The 19271-nt window shown below is 30.3% G+C and overlaps 2 protein-coding genes across 3 annotated transcripts; both read left to right on the plus strand.

Moving 5' to 3' along the window:
* LOC109355220 (probable beta-1,3-galactosyltransferase 2) lies at window positions 3311-7274 on the plus strand. The gene is made up of 11 exons (XM_019598244.1): window positions 3311-3631; window positions 4321-4417; window positions 4777-4850; window positions 4933-5144; window positions 5258-5321; window positions 5600-5672; window positions 5790-5910; window positions 6089-6176; window positions 6275-6400; window positions 6524-6633; window positions 6725-7274. The coding sequence occupies exons 1-11, from the start codon at window positions 3522-3524 to the stop codon at window positions 6871-6873; spliced, it is 1224 nt and encodes a 407-aa protein (XP_019453789.1). The 5' UTR covers window positions 3311-3521; the 3' UTR covers window positions 6874-7274.
* LOC109353410 (autophagy-related protein 8C-like) lies at window positions 16781-19213 on the plus strand. Of its 2 annotated transcripts, XM_019595672.1 has the most exons (6): window positions 16781-16867; window positions 17016-17062; window positions 17678-17733; window positions 17814-17866; window positions 18738-18856; window positions 18947-19213. In XM_019595672.1, exons 2-6 carry the CDS (start codon window positions 17026-17028, stop codon window positions 19042-19044), a joined length of 363 nt encoding a protein of 120 aa, XP_019451217.1. In that variant the 5' UTR covers window positions 16781-16867; window positions 17016-17025; the 3' UTR covers window positions 19045-19213. The 2 variants fall into 2 exon arrangements, with proteins under 2 accessions (XP_019451217.1, XP_019451216.1); XM_019595671.1 differs by lacking the exon at window positions 16781-16867 and having other exon boundaries at window positions 16878-17062.

Raw genomic sequence — 19271 nt, forward strand, 5'->3', positions numbered from 1 at the left:
ATATAATCTTCCTAAAATTAATCATCAGCACTAAGCCACTAATGTTAACCATTACTTTATTTATTATTATAAAAAAAAGCTCACTTCACATGATGCAAGGGTAGACACCCACAATTCCGCACAAATGTTGGATTTTTCTTGTCACTACTCTGTTTTGCGAGCCATGATATGCTGGGATGTTTTGTGTGCTACATGCATGTGCAGCTGACATGTGAAACTTTCATGTGCTCAATTCCTATCTGTGTATCACATTGTTGCCGAGATCATCTGTTCCACTTTTAGTATCTCATTTATATTAATTTAATTAAAAAATGATATATAAATAAAAATAATAAGAATAGAAAATAATTTTTTATATTACTTTGTGGAATGGGTAACACGAACGACATAAAATTTCTATATATGATAAATATAAAAACTGTAATAAGAATCTAATTTGAATTATGGAAACAGGTAGTGCCCTACCATGTGTGTCTTGTTAAAGAGTTGGACTCCTCTTCATTAATGGAGAGGTAAATACACTCAAAACAAGAAAAAAAATATTATATGATTTGACATTTTTATCTTTAATATATAATAATATAATATTTTTAGTCCTATGTATAAGTGCAAAAATGATCACTTGCCTAATATCCTAACTCAATGTTAAAGTGATTTCATGCTTTTGAGTCACTCCGCATGTCTCAAGATCATACACATATTTAAAAAAAGTACATATTTCCTTATAATAGGATCAACATGTAATCATTAGGGGTGGTCATACGGGTCAGTCCGACCCGACCCGGCCTGACCTGCCTTTGGCCCGTTCGAATATGGGTTGGCCTGACACAACCATTATTGTTAAAATGGTTCAAAATGCCAATCTGACCCATATTTGGTAAGGCTGACAGGCCGGCGGGTTGGCCCGTTTTGTTTTTTTTTAAACATATATTAAAGCTTTTAGACAAAATTAAATAATTCAAACAATTTATAAAAAAAAATTATAACAAAAAATCACAAACAAAAGACACAATCTCATAATAACATATTGCATTAGTACAAAACTTGTAAATTCTAAACAATAAACCACCATAGTCTTAAACTTTTAGACTCCTAGTTCACAATAGAGCTTATAACTCATAAATTTTAAAAAGTGTATAAGAATCAAAACTATTATATTATAAATTAATCACAATAAAGTATATATATTACTCAATTTAATTTGAATTCGACTACATTAAAAATATAAATTGAAACTCAGTCGAATTCAATTAATTTTCCAAAATGAATCAAAATCAGTAGTTCTGTTTGAGTTTCCAATTTCAATTAATTAAATGTTTAAATTTGATTCAATCGCCCCTAATTGTCAGTGAAACTCCACCTTTATCTGATAACAAGTACAATAATTGGATAAGAGTGAAGATAATAGATAAGTACATAATGAGATATTAAATGTTCATTTTACAAAGAGAAAGAAGAATTATATGCGTAAGTAAGGATTCAAACATAAGTTAAAATTGTAAAAGTTTAATCTTAATTGCAATGAGCAACATGATAGACAATTGAACTTTAATCTTAACGTTGGTCTGCTGGGCCAGCCCGGCCCGACCCTCCACGACCCGTCTAAAAAATGGGCTTCCAAAACAGGTTGAATACGGACTTTTGGACTAAAACCCCCATCTCGACCCACTAAAAACACATATCTGAACAAGCTGGCCCGTCGGGCCAAACTCATTTTACCATCCCTAGTAATTACCAATATATTTCTTGGATATAGTTTCATTATTAGAATTATTATTTTTGGAGAACTTTTGTTATATTTTTTTTAGCAGAAATAAAAAGATTGAAACTGAAAAAATGGGGGCAAATATATTAACGGACTGTAAAGTTATTTTATTTTTTCGGGAAATGTTTTTTTTGTAATGTTTTTATATTTATGTTAGCGTATGTAAATAAAAAAATATCTTATGCTTGGTTACAATTATAGTAATTGTTTTTAGTAAAATAATTTTGAGAAAAAATATATAATTGAAGATGGAAAATAGAACGAATAGAGAAACATAAAACTGAACGACAATATTATTTTCTTATTTGGTTCAGAAATATAATACAGATAGAAGAAGAAATAACTAGGGCATGTTAAGACAAATATTGTCATTTGATCATCTTTTGTTGCCTTCCCAATCATGTGAAACTTCTCTCTAATACCGAAAAAAAGTTATTTTTTCTTTTACTTTTAATATAAAAAATATAATCTCATTTAAAATAAAAATAATATAAGTATCAATATATATTACATTTTTTTTTTGGGTATTTCATAGTACTTCCCTTTCCCTTTCCCTTTCCCTTTCCCTTTCAAAAGAACTCTAACCCTCCACAATCCTTCACTTTTGGAGGAGAACCAAATATGGGAGATGAAATTTTTCATTTTCCTTCCTCCTCTTGAAAATATTGTATCAAGTACATTTTTCTTTGATGTATACAAATACATGTCATTGAAGAATATTTTATTAGGATACATCCAAATGTCATTTTAGTACTATCCTTTTTTCATAACAATGGGAGTATCATGTTAGCACACTACTTAATCATATAAGATGATTCTTAGTTAGTTTATTGAGATAAGACCTTGTTGTATCCACATTTATTATATAGGATCAAAGTTTAATCATTATAAACAGCACAAATTTAATAAATTTGGGCATAGTTTGTCACATAGTGAGCTACAAATATGCTTGGATAAATTTTTTTATAAAAGATTCTTTAAAATTAGATTGTAATATCTATATATTGTCAGTATAAAAATTTATATATAAACATTATTATAATTTATTTTGGTTACTATTTGAAAAGTTAATAATAATTAAATATGAATGATGAATGATACCATGATAACATATAAAACCTTATATTATTCATGCATGTATTTTTTCCACTTAAAATTAACCAAGTATGCTTAATGCCAAATTAAAATTAAGTTTGACTCTTCTTCATATTGCACATGTTATGCATATAGTTAATCCTTAATAATTGAGGCCATTCATGTTATGGCAAGACACTATTACATAGTTTTGAATTTCTGATGATTAAAGAAAAGGTAATGTGGCCCGATAGGGACTGTTTGGTAATAGAAAAAATGTCAGTTAGGTAGTCTCTTCCCTTATAGTTCAACTTCCAATCCCATACATCCAAATATAGAAATTTATTATTCCAAGAAACTCTGTCTCTTTCTATCCTTTTTTATATTTTAATTGAATAATACATTATAATTAGTATGAATATCATTGAGGACACAAATAAAGACAAGTGATATGTATTATATGCAAAGACACACATAAAGAGCAAAGACACACAAACTCACAACACCATTACATAACTAAAAGAAAGCAACAAATAAACCACAAGTGTTAATTTTAAACAGAGTATCTCTTTCTCTCTCTCTTCACCATATCTTCCTTCTAAGTTCATGAAACCCAGTTTTGCCTATTGAAGTCTCAAGTTTGATTGATATAAGAGAAACCAAAAGAGAATAATAAAAAACAATGAGTTTGAAGAGTAGAGTAGAGGTTTCTTCTAGAAGCGTTATATCTCAAAGATGGGCACTTTTGCTCTGCTTAGGAAGCTTCTGTGCTGGGATGTTCTTCACCACAAGGTCCATTATTTCTTTATTGATTTCACTATCTCAACATTTCATGACATGTTCCCTTTTTATTTTCACATTTTTATAGATAAATGATAATTTCTTCTTGGATTTTTCACTTATGATTCATTAAAACAAGTTCATGGAAGAAGTGGATTAGATCTGAATACATGTGGTAATTTGTGGTGAATGATTTCTAAACCATGTCAATTTTCTGTTTGAGTTTCCATCATTACCCTCTACTTGACTCTTATTTACAAATCACAAGTCAACTCTGGCTTCTGGCCTAAACATTTTTCTGCATGTGCTCAATATCTGCCAAAATATTTAATTCCTGGACCAGTCAGTTCTCACTACTGGTTTTTATGAATCTATCTACAAATTTAAATGCTGTTTTTTTTAAGTAAAAAGTGAAATTTTACTGTTTATGGTTAACTGCCACTCAAATTTTATCTTCCTGTAGTTGTAATTAAAGGGCAAAGTAGGATTTGGAGTCTATAAAACCTCAAAAGACTGTTGTTTATATTCTTACCTTGTTTGATTTTAATTCAGGATAGTCCAATTTATTTGGTGGTGTGTTAATTTTTTTTAAATGCATACTTTATTATATAAGATTAAGTATGGAAAATATTACCATGATAATTGGTAAGATAGTTATTGTGATAATTTTTTCCTCATAGAAACTTTAATGTTCATAACAGGATGTGGAGTATTCCTGAGCCTAAAGGACTAGCACGGCCAACAACTTCAGAAGCTGAAAAATTGAATTTACTATCAGAGGGTTGTAATTCGAGAGTTGTAAGCATTAGTTTTATTTTCTTTATTTTATTAGTTTCAGTAATTATATGAAAGAAAGTATATCTTCAAGATGTGAACCTTTTCTAATTTTATCATATGAAACAGTTTTGTCATCCCTCACAGCTAAATTTTAGGATGTGTAAATTATTGATTAACAAATCGAAATAATAATATGTTTCCAACTAATTAGTAATAGACTTTGATTTGGTTAGCCAATAATATACACACGTGTATAGGGAGATAAAAGGTTTGGTTGTTGTTGTTGATGTATTGGAGGTGTAGAATCTCGTCTCCAAAAGAAACTTTTCTCCACCTGAAAGTCATTAATTTATGTATGTTGGTCTCTATTTATTTTTCAGCTGCAAGAGATGGAAATGAAGCGCGAAACCAAAGACATCTATAGGGAAGCTTTTAAGAGTCACAATTCCTTGGAGTAAGTTATATGCTATTCATTTCTAAGTCTAATTATTTTTGTTATTTTGCATGCCAAACTTATGAGAATGTATTGCATTTAGAACCTTGGATAAGACTATTGCAAATTTAGAGATGGAGTTATCCACTGCAAGGGCAGCTCAAGACTCAATACGAAGTGGTGCTCCTGTTCCAGAAGATATAAGGTTAACTGAATCTTCCGGCAAGAGAAAGTACCTAATGGTCGTAGGTATTAATACTGCATTTAGCAGCCGAAAAAGAAGAGACTCACTTCGTGAAACCTGGATGCCACAAGGTTCATAATTTGATACCATTTTCTCATAGATACTTTTATGGTTTTTTATGTCATTCTATCTACACTTTGGTTATCATTTGAGATGCTGGTTCATTTGATAAAATGGAAAATAGGTGAGAAGAGAAAGAAGCTAGAGGAAGAGAAAGGCATTATCATGCGTTTTGTAATTGGACACAGGTAGCTAACTCATCTCTTTTTTGCCGATTTTAATACATAGTTGGCGACATTGTCATGCTTTTGTTTTAATCTCACTTGAAAATGCTTAGTCAAAAATTACTTTAGTTAGATAACCATGTCTTGACACTGTACTGTTAGTCAGCAGAATTCTAGTTTGATAGTTTCTGTAAAATATTATCATTGAGAAGGTTCATTGTTAGTCATAGCTCATAAGTCATAACTAATAATATATTGAATGAATTATAAACCTGACATATTTTTCCTTGTCCCTTATCTAGTGCTACGTCAGGGGGTATTTTAGACAGAGCCATTGAAGCAGAGGACAGAAAGCATGGAGATTTCTTGAGGCTGGTATTTAACATCTATGATCCTTTTCATTCATTGTTTCTCCCATCTCTCATGTCCCTTCTATTTTATTTGCTTATTTTATAATTGCTTGACTATATCATAAATAATTTGTATATGTAGAATCATGTAGAAGGATACCTTGAATTGTCGGCAAAAACAAAGACATACTTTGCCACTGCTGTGAACTTATGGGATGCAGACTTCTATGTCAAAGTTGATGATGATATTCATGTAAATATAGGTAGTTAAAGTTTTAAAAATTCTGGACAATCTCTAACTTTGTATACCAAATCATGAGGATTTGGCATTTTATCGTTAACTAAAAGCCTTCAGGATGTTGAAAATGTTCACCTACGAAATGGCACACACGAGTTTATATGAAAATTTTCGGTCTCACTGTTGTATTCAATCCGTTTCAGCGACACTTGGAGAAACTCTAGCTAGACACCGATCAAAACCAAGGATATACATGGGTTGCATGAAATCTGGACCAGTCCTATCTCAAAAGTGAGACATGCGTTTCTTTCATCTTGCTTAAATTGAATGGAAGAGTTAATAAATATTCTTTCACTTTTAGCTTCTTACATGCCTACTTTGTTGTACAGAGGGGTAAGGTACCATGAGCCTGAACATTGGAAGTTTGGTGAGTCAGGAAACAGGTACTTCCGTCATGCCACGGGACAGTTGTATGCCATTTCAAACGATCTCGCCTCATACATTGCACTGAACCAGTAAGTGCTGCTTGATTTCACTTATGGGAAAAAAGAATTCAATTATAAATGAAATCAAATTAATATACTGAAGAGTGCTAATATTGTGCTCTTTCCATGTGTGTATGTATATATTTGTCTCAGGGATCTTCTTCACAAGTATGCCAATGAGGATGTATCTCTAGGGTCTTGGTTCATTGGACTTGATGTGGAACACATAGATGATAGAAGACTATGTTGTGGCACTCCTCCAGGTGAAAATTTTCTTATATATATGATTTATGTGACCACATAATTATTTGCTTGTGTAACATTTTCAAATTCTCGGCTTGATTACTCTTGCAGATTGTGAATGGAAGGCCCAAGCAGGCAACATTTGTGTTGCTTCATTCGATTGGAGCTGCAGTGGGATTTGCAGGTCAGCCGAAAGAATGAAAGAGGTTCATAGGAGGTGCGGAGAAGGTGAAAATGCTTTGTGGAGTGCAACTTTCTAGGAGGGGTCTTTTGGAGTTCTTCCTAGCTTGGGAAGATTATTACTTTACCATGATAATGTATCATAGCCTGCAATTGCAAAGATTCTCTTTTTCTTTTTCCATATTTTGTGAAGTATAGAGAATTGTCATTTTACAAGAGAATGCTGGAGTAACAAAGTGAGTGCTTGCCCCATGGATCTTCTGCATTTTAAGAAGAGATTCGACATGGTAGCAAAGCCAGAAAAGGAAGCAAGAGATAGTCTATATTCATTTTTTGATGCTTGAAGGGCCACTTTGTTAATATAGTTTCATGGCTATCAGGCTCCTAATAAATATATATGTTTGGGTGGCTGTTGCTGCCCTTAGATCTAAGGTTCTGCCTTTGTAATTTGATTGAAATCACTCTCTCTGGTCACTTTTTATTCTACATTCTTTGGCACTAGTTATTTTACCAGAAAAAAATATGTCACATATATGAACTCCAACTTTGTAAGCTGACTATACTTTCTTTAATTGTATTAAATATCCAATAAACTCTAAGTAATAAATTCTATAACACCAACTTAATGAATTTAAAAAACTCATCTAAAAATAAAAGAACTGTTTAAAATTATGAGTGAAAAAATATTTTAAATTATGCATTTATAGCTCAACCTTTTGAATTTGCATTCGAGAATGCCTAACTTTTTTGGATTTATATATGAAAGAAAGTCTGGTTTTCCTATTGTATAGATCTCTCTGGAATGAAAAAGGTAGTAAATGCTTGTTATGCTAGTCAACTGACCCAGCTTCATGGGTGGTTATTCATGAGGAGTAGTTGAAACTTGAAAATTCCATATCTAATTATTCATGGGTGCTATTTGGGACGTGGCCCACGTGGGTTCGATAAGAAAAGTTCGTTGACATTGGTCAAATTGTGAGAAAATTTCAAAGCGCGTAAGTGACTAGTTCACTAATTAAGCTTTTTCCTCTTAGAATATGTTGATGGACCCACCTGGAGAAAGTTGTTGGGCCTGGACAAGGATCACATGTCCCATAATTTTTTTCTTTTGTGTCTCTAGTCAATCAAATTTTATAAAATAATATTAAAATTTTAATTTCTGTTTTTATAATATTAAAATCAATAGTATTTTTTAAAATAATATAAAATATTAATTTATGTTTTTTATAAAAAAATTCACAATTAAATGATTTGATTGGCTTGCATCCCTCAAATTCTTTTTATAGTGTAAGAAGACCATCAAAATTAATGGGATTCATATAATTAATATAAACAATACTAGGTCCAGCTATAATTATTTCTTTGTAAATCTTAGTCGGTAGGGGTATTCAAATCCAGACCGGTCCAATAATAAAACCAAAAACCGATTTAAAATAGACCGAAATTGCAAAAGCCAAATGCATTTGGATCGTGTTGGACTTATATTTTAAAGACCGATTGATCCGGTCCGGATTTTGGTTTCACCTATTGGATCCTGACGGATCCAGACCGGACTGAAATAGTATGTAAAGTTTAAGTGTGTACTACTTTTAAGTGTATTCTAAACTTAATCTTAAGTCTCAACTCTAAAATTGTACTTATATTTTATTTGTTATATTCTATAAACAAACTTATATATATGTTGTTATGTTTTAAATCATATTGATTATATTTGATACATTTTTTTAGAAGTTAAATCAATCCCACAACTAAATAAAGAGGATTCAAGTGTTATTCTGATTAGGTGCTTTATTATCAAATTTATTTTTGTGAATTTATTATTGTTATTAATCATCGATGGAACTAACTGTTAAAATTACGTTACTGATGTTCATATTATTGTTATTATATCTTGTTATTTTGTTGTCTTGTTATTATTGATATCTTGTTGTTGTTACTATTTTTTACTTTTATTACTATTGTCTTATTGTTTATTACTATTTTAGGATGCTGTTTACTTATATTATTGTTGCACATATTTTAATGTTGTTTCAATGTTGTTGAACACTATTTTTATTGTTGTTTTATGCTTAATATTTAGTCATTTTTATGAGTTTTGAATATAAGTGCAATTTTAATATTTTATAAAAAAAACTGATCCAAACCGAACCGAAACCGCATATTATATTTGGATCAGATCGGATCAGACATATTAATATAAACAGACCAGACCGATCCAAACTGCATGTTAATTACGTGTTTGGATCAGATTATTTTTTGTCTAAAAATCGATCCAAATGGACCACGAACACCCCCCTATTAGCCGGTATATTATCTTATAACAAAATTAAATTCTTTATATGTCTTACTTATTTTTAATTTTTTATTTTTACCTGCATCTCAAAAAACCTCATTCAAAAAACGAAATTATCAACTAAAATTATCACAATTTAATAATTAAAATACTTGGTCGTCCTTTTTATGAATACATTTTGAAGTTTTTGTTTTGGTCTTATTTATATGACCTCTTTTAAAGTTATATATATATATATATATATATATATATATATATATAATAATTTATTATGAAAATATTCTTCTTTATTCAAACAATTTGAATAAAATAAAATGATTTGGTTTCATTAATGAATGGTAATTTCAGAAAACTATTTATAATTATTGACAAATTTAATAATGTTTACCTCTTGTGAATGAAATTATCAAATGATTCTTAAAAATAGAATTAGGTAGTAATATTTTTGTCCATTTTTTCCTTCTCATATATAACATGATCTCACGTTAGCAAAAAAACATAAGAGGATGTTCGTGGATGAAGTATTTATCAAATAAAACTTAGAGGTGTAAGGAAATGGTACTATTATTTTCCAAAAACATAATGAAATAAGTCTAACAGAATGGGCACAAAGCTGTCACAAAAAAGGAAATAGGTAGTATTGCTTTTCATTAATTGTGCTGGGTACAAATTCATTACTGAGACCAATATCAAATATAGAAGACTGTACCACAGTTTGTACTTAAAGCATTGTTTAAGCAGGGAATCTTTTTTAAATATAAAAACAATAATCATGACACGTAATAATAGATCTTTTAAGCTACTTCAGTTTTTCACTGTACAACTCTGAGGAAGATCCAGTGAGTCAGCAACTACCAAATGGGGTTAAATTCAGGAAATTATGTGAAGTAAAAGTAATTGTGTTCATATAAGAGTACACTGTTATAACTAGCTTTCGGTAAACAAATTAAATTGAGATAGACCATTCGGTTTAGAAATTTGTACCTTCATTTCAATTCTTAAAAACGGATTCTGAAATTTTGTAAAACTCGTCAAGACTAGTTGGAAAAAGTTCATTCCAAAAAATGAGAAACAGGATTGTTGAAAATATGTTTTTTAGTATTGAAAATATGTTTTGATTTTGGTTTTTAGCAAACAGTTTGGGCTTTATGCACTACATACATATTACATTATTTCTTTTTATGCTTGTAGGTTGTAAGGGTTTAAGGTCATGTTTTTTCCAAGTACAAATTTAGGAGACTTTTTTCATAGGGACAAACTTGCTTTTTCACTCAAATTGAAAAGATATGTGAATATTGTTGCCAACTAAATATGTGAACCAATTAACTATTTTTGTTTTGTAAACATGTCGAAAAAAGTTTATGATAAACGACCTGTGGGCTGTGGCTCTTTTTCATTGATAGTAAATAGTATAAAATAATTTGTTTTCACCTTGTTAATTAAACAATTAACAATATGTGGAACTGTTTTTGAAGTCTTTTTCTTTGTACTCCTCCTATTTATAACTTAGTAAAAAAAATTAATAAGATTTAAAAAAGTAAAATTGGTATTTGCGATCTACTAAAAACATTATACCAGATCGAGTAACAGTACTCAAGCTTGTTTTGTCTTTGAAGGAAGTGAGTGTTCATATTTATGCATACATGTGTATTTGTACATAGAGACATAAATGTCTGATAAATAAAAGCAAATATCTCTGTGTGTAAAAGAAACAACGATAAATTCATCCAACTCAAGAGATAGAAGCTGAGAGACAACCACAAGCAATAATACTTCGAAATACTGCATAAGGCTTCCATGTTCATCAAACTTTGATAAATAATAACCAGTGTGAGCTAAGAGGTGTCCATAGTATGCATGATATAGAACTATTGTGACTTAAATAACATGATAAGGCTACTCTAAAAGGAGTTTATCTTTAAAATAAATAGTAACATATCCAACTTTAAGAACACAATGTACTTTAAATTAAACCAAATACACTCTTAATTGTAAATTTCAAAGGAATAATCCACATATATGTTGCCATGTGGTGGTTAAAATACCCAATATTAATTCCATATGCTTCAATGTATATATTGTTTCCTCATTTACAAATTCTGAAAGTACAGCTGAATGGAAAATCTAGACTCCCTCAAATACATGCCATAAGTAAGAGAGAATAAAGTATTTCTTATCTCCTCCAGTCAGTAAAAGTATGACACATGTAATGTTTTGTTTAGTTTTATAAATATTTTTATAGAAAATAATTAAACAAAACACATGTCATAATTTTAATGGTTGGAGAATATAACTTATTTCTTATCTACTTATAAAAGTATATACTTTATTATCTAAAAAAAGACATGGGGAAGTTATGAAAAAAAGAAAGAAAGAAAAGAAAAGGGTACTTTCATTTCTAGGAGAAAAAAGTTGAAGGGCATCATTTATCCCAGATTTTGCCCCCATTTATATACCAGCCTACTTAAAAAATGTTATTTAATTAAAATAGAAACTAACATTTTTATTAGTGCAATTTGATTGACTAGATATAGCAAGACAGAAAAAGTTTGGAACAAACTTTGTTCAAAAAAGAGAGGCTAAATCCTAAGGAAAAACAGAAAAAAATTGAAAAGGATGAAGAGGACAACCTGAACATCTTGGAATTAAAAACCAGGCCAAGAATGCAAACACAAGAACCACCTTTCAGCCTTTGATAAGAGTCTCCATGGGTGTTAGGAGTAGTGGTATACGTGATATTGGCACGGCTCAATAAAAAAGCGAGGCTCCAAATATTGTTGAGCATTACTTTCTTATTGAACCGCACCAATATCCCGTTAAACCGATCCGTTTTACTCCTCATTGCCATCATGTTAGACATAGGCTGCATTAGCTAACTACTGCAAAGACAACCAACCATAGACATAAATAATAACCAATAAAGTATCAAAAACATCAAACTGTTAATTTATAACAAAATTCAAAAGGTGCCCTTCATGATTTTAATTCAGAAGGTAGATTAATTATGTAGCATTCATATATATAACCCTTGATTTAAATGACTTAAGGAGAAGCAAGAAGGTACTGACAGTGAACTGTGAATGGAGAAGAAACATGAAATGGGGTCGACATATTGAGTGAAGTAATGTGCAAAACAAGAGAAAGATATAAGAAATGAGAATGAGAGTGAGAGAGAGATAACACTAAGATTTAAAGAAGGTAGTGCCCAACATGAGAGAGCACGAAATATGGCTAGTGGTGGTGTAGCATTGAAGAAGTTGCATTAAATTCTCAACCACCAAGCAACAAAGGAAGTTGGAATATTAATTTAAAGGGGTACAGGAATCGTGAAAAAGCTCAGAGGAGACAAATCTGTAGCTATTAATGTGGTGTATTTATTGATTATGGGGTAGAGGGAGAGGGATGTTGGTTCTGTTCAATCAGCATTTATGTATCAAACAGTGAAAAAGAACCTTTGCTTTTATGGGGTACTCATACCCATCACACACAATCTCTCATGAGGCACTTCGTAGGTTCAGTGATTTCAATACATATACAATTGATGCATCTATATGGTTTTCTCACAAGGTTACATGCCTCCAATTCTTTGCAAGAAATAAACATAATATAATAGTTAAAATTGATACTCGATTCTCCAATATCGAAAGAAATTGTGACATGTGGCAGTAAAAAATTACTAGTAAAAATTTTAAATTATTTTTAAATAAATATTTTTTAAATGATCAAACAAATTTAGGTCTTAAATTCGTTCATCGCTAAATGTTAGGGAGTTCCTCTATTCAATCCTTTTCCTTCTTCTTGTTGCTGGATATCTCGTTCGTACACATCTTTTCTTTGTTTCCCGAGCCTATAGTGAGTTACAGACAGAGTTCGAAAAGGTCAAATCTTTGATGATTCCATCATACACGATTGAGTTGCGAAAACTGCTAGATAGGTATCCTACATCTGAACTGAATGCTTTCTGGTTAAAGAATTTCTTTCTAGTTGCTCTGGAACAATTAGGAGATTCTCTAGAAGAAATACGGGGTTCTGCTTCTGGCGGCAACATGCTATGGGGTGGTGGTCCCACATGTATGGGAGAGTATATGAGCAATTTAAAATTTGGGCATATGAACTAGTTGTACCAAAACTACATAAGCAATTGTTTAGGGTTCCTCTAGTTATGTCTTGCAAGGTTTAAAATGGGAAATATAATGGACCTTAACCTAACCATATGATGCAACATACTCTTACTATAAGATTATATTGTTAGTAAAGATGCCCAATAACTAATATCTTATAGTTATAGTGGAATTTAAAATCTATATATTTAGCATATGACAATTAAAAATGTTTCATATATATATATATATATGAGATATGTAGAAGTGTAAATCAAGGGAATTGGGATACACTCATACACAATAGTTGCACTTGTGTTGTTAGAGGACAAAGAGCAACGCATTGTTTTCACTAATCATTATCACGTTAGGCCTTTTGAGAATAGTAATAAAGGCAATGATGCTTATAGAATGCTAGTTTTTTCCTAAGGAATCTTGGAAAACCTTGTAGCATGATTGATTAATTTTAGTAATAGCATTAAAGGGAGGTCATGATTGAGTTGAGTTAGATTAGGTTTTGTTTAAATAGCTCTTCAGCAGTTTTGTAATTTTGTAATGTGTTAATTTAAACTTGACATGTTATTTGTCATAGAATTTTTATTTAATTTTTACAAAAAAAAAAAAAAAACATAGAAGCTAAAAAATACATTTAAGTCATGCCGAGTACATCATACATAATTGAATAAAAAAACATAACAATATTTTTGGTTTTTACAAATATGCATTTATTTTTATTTTCTTGTTTACATCGATAGTTAAGATCGAGTATGGTATTTTGTTTTCATTATTATTATTCTCAACCAAACAAGCCATTGAAATTATTAAATTTATTGTACTAATATATATGTGTCAATTAACACCTATTAAATTTTTTACATTAATGAACTTGATGTAATCAACCATTTAATCAATTAAATATTAGTTGTTTATATGTCACATTAGGTACCTACTTTTTAGAGGGATGCTTGTTACACATAACTTTTGAGTAATATCCTTTAACATTATTTTATGTAACATAATTAAAATATAACTTTATAAAAAATGCAATATAAATAGAAAATAGAATTAGCATAATCGTGTGTAATTGACATTACTTTTGGCCTTGATACATATATAACATATTTGTGTAGGTAGCTAGTGCTACTATCATGTTTGGTTTCGGAGAGATAGTGAGAGAAAATAAAATCAAAGAAAAGAAAGTTAAAAGGAAAAAATAATAATGGAAAATAAGATATTTGTCTAGTCCTTGGTATGGAAAAAATAAAAGGAAAGAAAAAATAATATACATGGGATGAGAATATATAATGAAATTTAGGTACTTATGAGGAGAGAAGGGTGGGTAAAGTTGTAAAATTACCGATTTGTCCTGTTTTATTTTCAAATTAAAAATGATAATTTTTTTTGATATTTTACAAAAGGTTGCTGAATGTAGGATAATCTCACATTTATTATGATCATACCTTTTTATAGTTAGTTTAAGAGTTGAATTTTGAAGGAAAATAAAAAGGTTGTGAGTTATCTCAAATATATTTCATAACTCTCGTGTCTTCTCTTTTCCTTTATTACAACTCCAAAATCCAACTATTAAACTAACTCACAAAAGAAAATGATATTTTTAGAATTTGAAACCATATCTTTGGCGTCATACAATCTTAATTTTCTTTCCCCATATCCTCTTCTCTCTCTTTTTTGGTTTGAAAAGTGACTATAGTAGTGTTTTTTTAATATTTCATCTCTTTTCTTCTCTCTTATTTTCATTTATTTCAAACAGAGGCTTACATGTGAGAGTGACTGCACTAGTACAGCATTAAATAGTGGTGCGACCTCTTGATGAGCATGCATATAGTTGCATACATCACATGAATGAGAAGTGGAATAAAATTTCCCATATTTATATCAGTGATGGTAAAGCACCCATAGTCCCTTATAAGTTCTAGGACATCCATACCTCTCTGCCACCACAGTAACGTGACCATGCAATATGCATCTTTTCAATATCCCTATACTATTCCTTTATGGCCATTTGGCTAACTCATCTCTTCACATAAACTCAAATATTGCTTATCTTCCCCAACCTTGTTCACTTGCGGTTTCCTTTGTCAACAAAGCCCTCTCAAATCTCATTCCTCACCTATCCACCCAGCTTCTGCTTTTGCTATTCATGATTTGATTGCTATCAAATATTATTAATCTCATATCAATTATTAGTTCGGTCAAGGTAGTAAGTCAATAAATTAATTAAGTCGAATTATATTAAAAATATAATAAGTTATAACATATTATTATTTAATTTTTTATTCCAAGTATAAAAATTTAACATTACACAAGTATATGAATAAAAAATACAAAATTCCACAAATAAGATCAAAGTATTATCATAAACATAAATTTTAAGTTTTAATTACACAAATATATTTTAAACTAACTAAACAACATCAAGTTTGTTCCACATAGGCTAATAGATAACGACAATAATTATAATATTGAAAAATATAATTATAAATAATAGGAAAGAATTAAATTATTTCTCGCAAAACCATGTCATTTTGACATTTTTTAAACTGATTGAGTTGATCGGGTCGAACTGGTCTAATAAGCCAAATCGTCTTTTTATATTAAAACTGGCCGAGTCAATTCGGTTTATACCAATTTTGGTGTGTAACTGGTTGAAAGAGCAGCTCAGACCAGTCAACTACACGACTTATTGTCAAACTGATCAATATGAGTTGTTGTAATAAACAATGAATGATGTAATAAGTATGTATAAATCTTTAGGCTACCAACACATAAATATTAACATGTTTTACATAAAGATCTGGAATGGTCGAATAGGAAATTGTCATAACCTACACACTCTCAAAAGTAAAGGGCTTTTATGTGCATCAATATTGTTCTTATTCAAGTCTCACACATTAGTTCATTTATCCATATTCTTATAAATTAAAGATAATATATAGTTTTTTCACAATAATAATTATAATTCTAGGTCACACAATTTACATAATTTTATATTTTATAATAATAAATAGTTTTCCTCTCATCTTTCATACTTTTGGGATTCATATTTTCTTATGAGAATAAATATAAAAATGTTCTTGTGCAATTAATATTCTTAAAAATAAGAATCACATATTAACAAATGAGTAAAGAATATTAATATGATATAATACTTTTATTTTATTTGAGATATTTTTTAGAATATTTTAGAACATCTCTTGGAGTTAAAATTATTGTATTTTATCTTTTATGATTATATAAATATAAGCATAGATTAGTATTACATATTTTGTATCCCAACATCATATTCTATACTCTATCCCTCTAATTTTATCACTACTTTTTAAAAATTAAACTCTTATTATCTAAAAGCTACAAATTTTTATTTGTCAAAATTATCCAAGAATAAGTCAAAAAAGGAGTTTGTCTTCATAATCATTAAGCTACAAATAAATGTTAAAAAAAATGTATTTATTTGAGGTCGGTGCACTTATACCTATTTCATTTTAAAATTTGAAAAAGAAAACCATCAATATGATTTGAAACAAAATCTGTATTTGTAAATAATTAAAATTGATGTGTTTTTTAGATAAAAAGAAAAACATAATTTGCTTAGCAAAAAAACTAACCGAAACGGTGTCGTCAAGCATGGGAAAGTTCTTACCTGTAATTTCGCTTGACAGGGCAAATTCCTCGTTTCTTCCATCTCTTATTCACTATTTTAACAAACCCTCGCTATTTTTCATCATTCTTTGCAAATTTCATCGATCGCTTCCGTGGTAGCAAACCCTAATTTCGTAATTAGTTTTCCCCCTATTTTTTTCTGCTGCAGAATTATTGCTATGGCTAAGAACTCCTTCAAGATGGAACAACCACTCGGTGAGATTCTCTCTATTCTTTATTTTTCTTCTTTTCTTTGTATTTATTTTCTCCATTTTTTTATTTTTTGGGCTGAGTTTGATAGTTTGGTTTCATTCGGGAATAAATCTCTATGCTTAGGATTTTCGTCTACGAACCTAAAACATTTGAATTTTCATAGACGGGTTTTGTAATTTTTTGTCTGGGTTGTGTTGTATTTTTTTAGCCCAATTATGTATCATTCCTTGAAAAAAAACTTTTTTTAATCGAAAACTTTACTCAATCATGTGCAGTTGTTTTGTGTTAATTTTATGTTTTTTCTCTTGTCATTTAGTTGAGTATAAACAATGACACATGTTATACAAATTAAATGCATTTTATTTGCCTTTTTTATTTCATATGATGCGCTGTGTGTTAGTTTAATTCCTCTGAATTGGTTTTGTTGTTTTAACTATGAAGTTAGATACCCTCTCTTCTTCCTCCTTCTAGGGTGGTCTGAATTTTCTGTTGCCGTTGTAAAAGAAATCTCTTTGTATTTACTTCATACATGATTGCACATAAATTTGTTTTTGTTATTAATCCACTAGGTCTAAGTCTAACATATGTTTTCTTTTCATACAAATATTACAATGCCAGAAAGGAGGCAGGCTGAAGCAGCTCGCATACGCGAGAAGTATCCGGATAGAATTCCAGTAAGACCTGCTTCCTCTGCGTGTCCATATCATTACAATCTCATTTTTTGCTTATTAATTTGATTGCTATTTTGTTGTAGGTAATTGTTGAAAGGGCAGAGAAGACTGATGTTCCTGAAATTGATAAGAAAAAGTTAGTTTCTTTTACTTTTGAAGTATTATTACTTGTTTCTTGATTACATGGTTAAAATTTTTAATGTGCTTTTTTTTACATTGAAATTTAAAAAATAGACACTTAACTGTACTTTACTTTTACTTGGAGTTGAGATATTATGGTTATATTTTCTCTGTGGTTTGGCTGGATCCTAGAACCTTTCAGAGTTTGAGTATTTCCCTTCTGTGCATGTGGCATCAAATTAAAATGATTCCGAACTAGCAAACCTTATGAGTTAGTTTTTGATATGGTCCAGAGCCCAGTCATGTTTTGTTCTATACACTTAATAATGGTATGGTAGCATAAGATGGGAAAACAGTAAAGAATGTCAAAAACAGTATTATGATCTGCATCAAAGAAAATAAGGATCGACGATTCATTGCTATAGTGCTATGCTGAATTATGATTATATCAGTAGATGCTCTGGACAAACAGGAACAAGAGAGTTTTGGTTTAGGTTTCAGTTCGGCGTTAACAATTGAAGGTTAAGAATGTTGAATCTCATGACACAAAAATGGCAGTTAGGAGGTTGGATGATTGTTACGTACCCTCATATCACCCTCCAAAACGAAAGAAAAAATTGTTGGGTGAAATCCCTTAAAACATTGGGGGAATAAGTGAATTGGATTGGACACTGATCTCTAGTATAGAGAAGAGCATGTTTGCTATCTTCTATATTTCCATTTCCCTATGTCACCTGTAATTTTAGGTGCATTAAATACGTAGTCTGTTTATAAGTCAACAACCATCTGAATGTTCTATTTTATTTTGTGGATACTGATCCTCTGCTTTCACCTTCTTATGTCCCTTTTATTTTTGGTATCATTGTTCCCTTTCTGGTTGAATGTAGGTATCTGGTTCCTGCTGATCTGACTGTTGGCCAGTTTGTGTATGTGGTACGGAAGAGAATCAAACTGAGTGCTGAAAAGGCCATCTTCATTTTCGTCAAGAACATTTTACCACCAACTGGTAATTTTGCAAGCGGAGTAATATATATGGTAATGTTTGTTATTTTATAGTTAATCTTGTGATCTGAGCTGTAATTTTCTGTTGATGCAGCGGCTATGATGTCGGCAATCTATGAGGAAAATAAGGATGAAGATGGATTCCTGTACATGACCTACAGTGGGGAGAACACATTTGGGATGATGATCTGAAATAGTTAATGAGAGCCTTGAGAAGCAATCATGTGAATAGAACTTCTTGAACTCAAAGTGCAGACTTTGGCTTAATTGTAAATTCTCTGGTTTGAAATTTGAACTGTTTCTGTTCCAATCATTCTACAAAGCGCAAGGGTCTTTTGCTATCCAAAATTTTCTCCCTTCATTTTTATTTTCAAAAAAATATTATACCCATTTTATTATTAGTTTTAAAAAAAACGTGT

Source organism: Lupinus angustifolius, chromosome LG08, assembly GCF_001865875.1.
Source record: "Lupinus angustifolius cultivar Tanjil chromosome LG08, LupAngTanjil_v1.0, whole genome shotgun sequence".
NCBI lineage: Eukaryota > Viridiplantae > Streptophyta > Magnoliopsida > Fabales > Fabaceae > Lupinus > Lupinus angustifolius.

What these genes read in the sequence shown, in the direction of transcription:
- LOC109355220 (XM_019598244.1), top strand. Translation starts at nt 3,522, where the DNA reads ATGAGTTTGAAGAGTAGAGTAGAGGTTTCTTCTAGAAGCGTTATATCT. An exon ending in GGGATGTTCTTCACCACAAG is followed by an intron (nt 3,632 to 4,320) that starts GTCCATTATTTC and finishes TGTTCATAACAG; the next exon opens with GATGTGGAGTATTCCTGAGC. An exon ending in AGGGTTGTAATTCGAGAGTT is followed by an intron (nt 4,418 to 4,776) that starts GTAAGCATTAGT and finishes TTTATTTTTCAG; the next exon opens with CTGCAAGAGATGGAAATGAA.
- LOC109353410 (XM_019595672.1), top strand. Translation starts at nt 17,026, where the DNA reads ATGGCTAAGAACTCCTTCAAGATGGAACAACCACTCG. An exon ending in CAAGATGGAACAACCACTCG is followed by an intron (nt 17,063 to 17,677) that starts GTGAGATTCTCT and finishes TTACAATGCCAG; the next exon opens with AAAGGAGGCAGGCTGAAGCA. An exon ending in CCTGAAATTGATAAGAAAAA is followed by an intron (nt 17,867 to 18,737) that starts GTTAGTTTCTTT and finishes GGTTGAATGTAG; the next exon opens with GTATCTGGTTCCTGCTGATC.